Source organism: Scyliorhinus canicula, chromosome 1, assembly GCF_902713615.1.
Source record: "Scyliorhinus canicula chromosome 1, sScyCan1.1, whole genome shotgun sequence".
NCBI lineage: Eukaryota > Metazoa > Chordata > Chondrichthyes > Carcharhiniformes > Scyliorhinidae > Scyliorhinus > Scyliorhinus canicula.
The window spans coordinates 133,108,989-133,113,404 of NC_052146.1; the positions used below are offsets into that span (position 1 = coordinate 133,108,989).

A 4,416-nucleotide genomic window follows, 5' to 3' on the forward strand; every position below is an offset into this window, starting at 1 on the left:
AGAAGTATCAGGCAATGTCCATCTCCAGCAAGAGAAAATCTAACCATTACCCTTTGACATTCAATGGTATTACATGACTGAATCTCCACTATCCACATCTTGGAGGTTGCCATTGAACAAACTGAAGTGGGCAAGCTATATAAATACTGTGGCTACAAGAGCAGGTCAAAGGCTAGGAATCCTGCAGTGAGTAGTTCCTGACTCAAAGCCTGACCACCATCTACAAGGCACAGGTCAGGAGCGTGATGGCGTACTCTCCCCTTGTCTGGGATGAGTGCAGCCCCAACAACTTGAAGCTTGACACCCTCCAGGACATAGCAGCCTGCTTGATTGGCGCCCTTTCCGCAAATATTCACTCCCTCCACCACCGAACAGTGTCAGCAGTGTGTACCATTTGCAAGGTGCACTGCAGAAACTCCCACTCCTTCGGCAACACCTTTCAAACTCATTCCTGGTACCATCTAGAAGGACAATGGCAGCAGACACATGGGAACATCACCACCTAGAAGTTCCCCTCCATGCCACTCACCATCCTGACTTTGAAATATATTGCCATTCCTTCACTGTTGCTGGGTCGCAATCCTGGAACTCCCTCCCTAAAAGTACTGAGCGTGCCAACACCACAGGGACTATAGTGGTTCAAGAACATAGCTCAGCACTACCACATTGAGGACAATTAATGGTGGGTAATGAATGCTGGCCAGCAATGCTCCCATCCTGTAAATGAAATTTTTAAATGTCTTGATGCTATCACTGGCTATAAAATAAAGATCCAGATCCTCAGTTTATTGTTCATGAAAATTCATGGAATAAAAAAAGTTATTTATAGCAGTTGTTCACTTGGTTGATTTTTCTTTTACAGGTTGAGTGCCCCATCCCAGAACAATTCAAGACTGTCTGGAATGGGAAGAAACTGGAGACTACAGTAACAGAAATATCCTGTTAAGTGTATGGTTACTGAGAGCGTTTACCTACAGGCATGATATTAATGTCTTCGCTAGTAATGATGAACTCCGATTAATCTGTAGAAGCAACAAGCTAACTTTCTGCACATTCTACTCTTAAACTTGTCCTATCACTCCTCATGAGAGGTAATTAATCTGCTACAGCATATACCTCAGATGTACTGGGATTACACTTTCCAGTATAAAATGGCCTAAAGTAGCTGGATTGGAGCATGATGGCTGGCCTGTGATTCTAATAGTATTCATGAATCTATGGGAGTAGAACACAATTAAGAGATAGAAACAATTGGAGAGAACTTTGAGTGAGTATAGTGCACCAAAATGCAATTTTATTAAAGACTAATATTGCTGAGCTCTTTGGGTGGACAAGGAGAGACGTTTATTTCTTTTACCTGCCCTTGCTTAAATAATTTCTAAAATTTAAAATGCATTGATACCATTCTAACCTTGGACGGTCTGCCATCAGTGCATAAGGGAGTTCTGATATGCAATTACAATTTTTGGTTTCATTTTATGTGCCCTCTTGCTTCGGTTATTTCAGATTTGGGGACTGTTCTGTGGAAACGCCATTGCTTTTAGTTTTAAATTATAGGTGAAACAGCTATTCACTGCACTGCTGGGATTGTTTTAATCCCTGAAACCATGTAGCCTTTTCTAGATGAATCAATGTGTATAATTGTAACACATCCAAGGTTAAGAACTTTGTCTTTGAACCAGACCAAAAATTGTGGATGAAAGGATGAGATCCTGAATTTTAGTTTTAATGGAGTTCGAAGCTGAAACTTGTGGATATGGTTGTGTATCAGTCTGATATCCTCCATCACTTGGATGTGGGCAGCGATAGGTTATTGTGGACTAACTGTCTTTAAAGCATTCCATACCTTCCAAACAAATGGGCATTTCTCGTGAAAATGCAACCTCCAACATTGCTTCTCACAATCTTCCTACATCATGTACCTTACCAATGTGGTATCATGAGTTGTATTTCCAGTTTGCTTATCCTAGATTTTGTTTCTAGCAGAACAGTTGAAATAGGAACCCTGACGTGTTTTGCCCTCCGTTGTGGCTAAAATAATTAAAAATATTGGAACTTTTTCTCTGGGTCCAGTTCTTATTGAAATGTAAGCAGCGTAGTTTGAGAATATTGCTAACACAATGCAATCCCCGAGTTTTGGTGCCTGCTTTCAGAGATGGTTCTTTTCCTATCAAGTAAAGTCTATGAATCATTCCATAACCTAGATGGTTAAATTACTTCTGATTCCTCTCTATAATGTTAATTTGCTTCAGTAGGAGTCATTTTTCTCCTTCAGAATTATTTCAGTTTAAAATTAATTCCATTCACAGTGAAAGCATTGTTATATCACATTTCATGCTTGTTTTCATTTATCTGCATTTGTTTGAGGTACATTTTGCTTAATTTTAATTTTGCAATGATCAATATTGAACTGTACTAATAAGTGGGGCAATAGTTGTGGACTAACAAAGAATATTATGATTTCTGAATGGGCCACTGAGCGATTATGGTGTAAGTCTGAGTTTTGTGCGGTTATTTTGGGAAATACTTGCAGTCCTTGCAAGTTTGCTAATTTAAGGTGGTGGGAATTTCAGAGGCAATAAATATACCATGATTATATATGGCTACAATTGAGATGCAAGGCTGCTATAGCAAATTATTTCAAATTGACTAAACTGTTTCAACCTTGAGTTCTCATTTTGAATTAAATCTACAATAGTGAGTTTTTAACATTTGAAGTGTACTTGGACAGTAAAAGGTTCTTGTGCTTTTGACCAAGTTACTGCCCCCCTAATAGTACAGGATATCAATTGTACAAGTATGGATTGATGTCAACAGTCTACCTTGTGGTGTGATAACTTAGCTACTGTATTGTATGTTCGAAACTCAATATCGATCAGCATAATTTCAGAACTATACAATGAGGGATCAAACTCGTTTCTTCCTTCGTGTGGTTACTATTCTATCTTGTGTATGTCAGGAATTAAACTGCAAAATAAAATTTGCCAACTTGCTTATACAGTGTCTTGCATTTTTCTTCAAGGTTGCTGATTAGTGGCCATGAGTACATGAGTAAATCAGAGGTAAAACTGGGTGCTACATTGCCTGTTAAGGACTGGTCAGCTTTTAACTGAACTTGTCTGAACATAATTCCATGAATACTTCATGCTGGGCTGCGTATAACTCTAGTTAAAGGGCAAGTTCCAGTATTAGAAAGGACACATGTATTTTTCTAGTTCTGCACTTGCCAGCCAATCACATGCTATTTAATCCTGCCCATCTCTGAACATAGTGAGTGGGACGTGCTGGAAATGTTAAAAGAACAAACCACAATAATACTTGTACAAAGCAGATTCTGATAGATGACTGTAGGAATTTTTATTAGAAAAGCAATTGCATAAGATAAAAACTAATCTGGCAGTATCTGTAGACTTTTTCACAATCCTATCTGAATAGGGTTATGCTTTGTAAAATAAAGCTCACCCAATACAGAACTTCTCCCAAGTTGATTTGGCGAAACATAATTAACCTAACTGTATATTCAGTGCCATTCATGTTGAACAATGAAAAATCACAGCCACCAAGCAATATTAGAACATAGAACAGTACAGCACAGAACAGGCCCTTCGGCCCTCGATGTTGTGCCGAGCAATGATCAGCCCACTTAAACCCACGTAACCCGTATACCCGTAACCCAACAATCCCCCCATTAACCTTACACTACGGGCAATTTAGCATGGCCAATCCACCTAACCCGCACATCTTCTGGACTGTGGGAGGAAACCGGAGCACCCGGAGGAAACCCACGCACACACTGGGAGGACGTGCAGACTCCACACAGACAGTGACCCAGCCGGGAATCGAACCTGGGACCCTGGAGCTGTGAAGCATTGATGCTAACCACCATGCTACCGTGAGAATATTCTGATTGTCAATTTTTTAACCTTGATCCTAATAGATGGCAATGGACTGTAGGGAGATGCATCATGACATCTATAATACTTCAAACTGTCCTAACCATGTTTGAAGAGGCTGTAGGACTGCAATATACTCGTAACTGCTTTTGGGTAATGTTGCATTGTTATTTGTGCCAGTGTAAGGATGAACTCATTCAAGTTAAGTATATATGAGAGAGCTACTACTTCGGAGAATTCTATGCTTTTCTCTCTGTCATAAAAACTAACACTTCAGCTGTTTCTCTATGTGAATCACCTGCATATTTCTAGTTACATTAGGTATTTTAATGATGTACAATAGATAGTATTGTTAAAGCTAAGCAAAACCTCATTAGAAATTATCTTGAGTCAGTGCATTAGAACAGTGAGCTTTTGCAAAATCTGGAGAGGAAGAGGAGTAGTAACTTCTCCTTTAACCTCTGCAATGCATTAGATAATGGACAGTGTTAAAACATGCCACAATAGGGATGTTGAATAATCA

The 4,416-nt window shown here is 39.4% G+C and overlaps 1 protein-coding gene across 1 annotated transcript in view; it reads left to right on the forward strand.

Moving 5' to 3' along the window:
- Window positions 1-2,996, forward strand: part of cap1 (CAP, adenylate cyclase-associated protein 1 (yeast)) — a 72,018-nt gene extending 69,022 nt beyond the window's left edge. Inside the window, exon 13 of the mRNA XM_038800268.1 lies at window positions 863-2,996. Coding sequence (XP_038656196.1) covers window positions 863-946 — 84 coding nt within the window. The 3' untranslated portion in view covers window positions 947-2,996. The remainder of the gene's footprint in view (window positions 1-862) is intronic.
- Window positions 2,997-4,416: the final 1,420 nt, after the last annotated feature.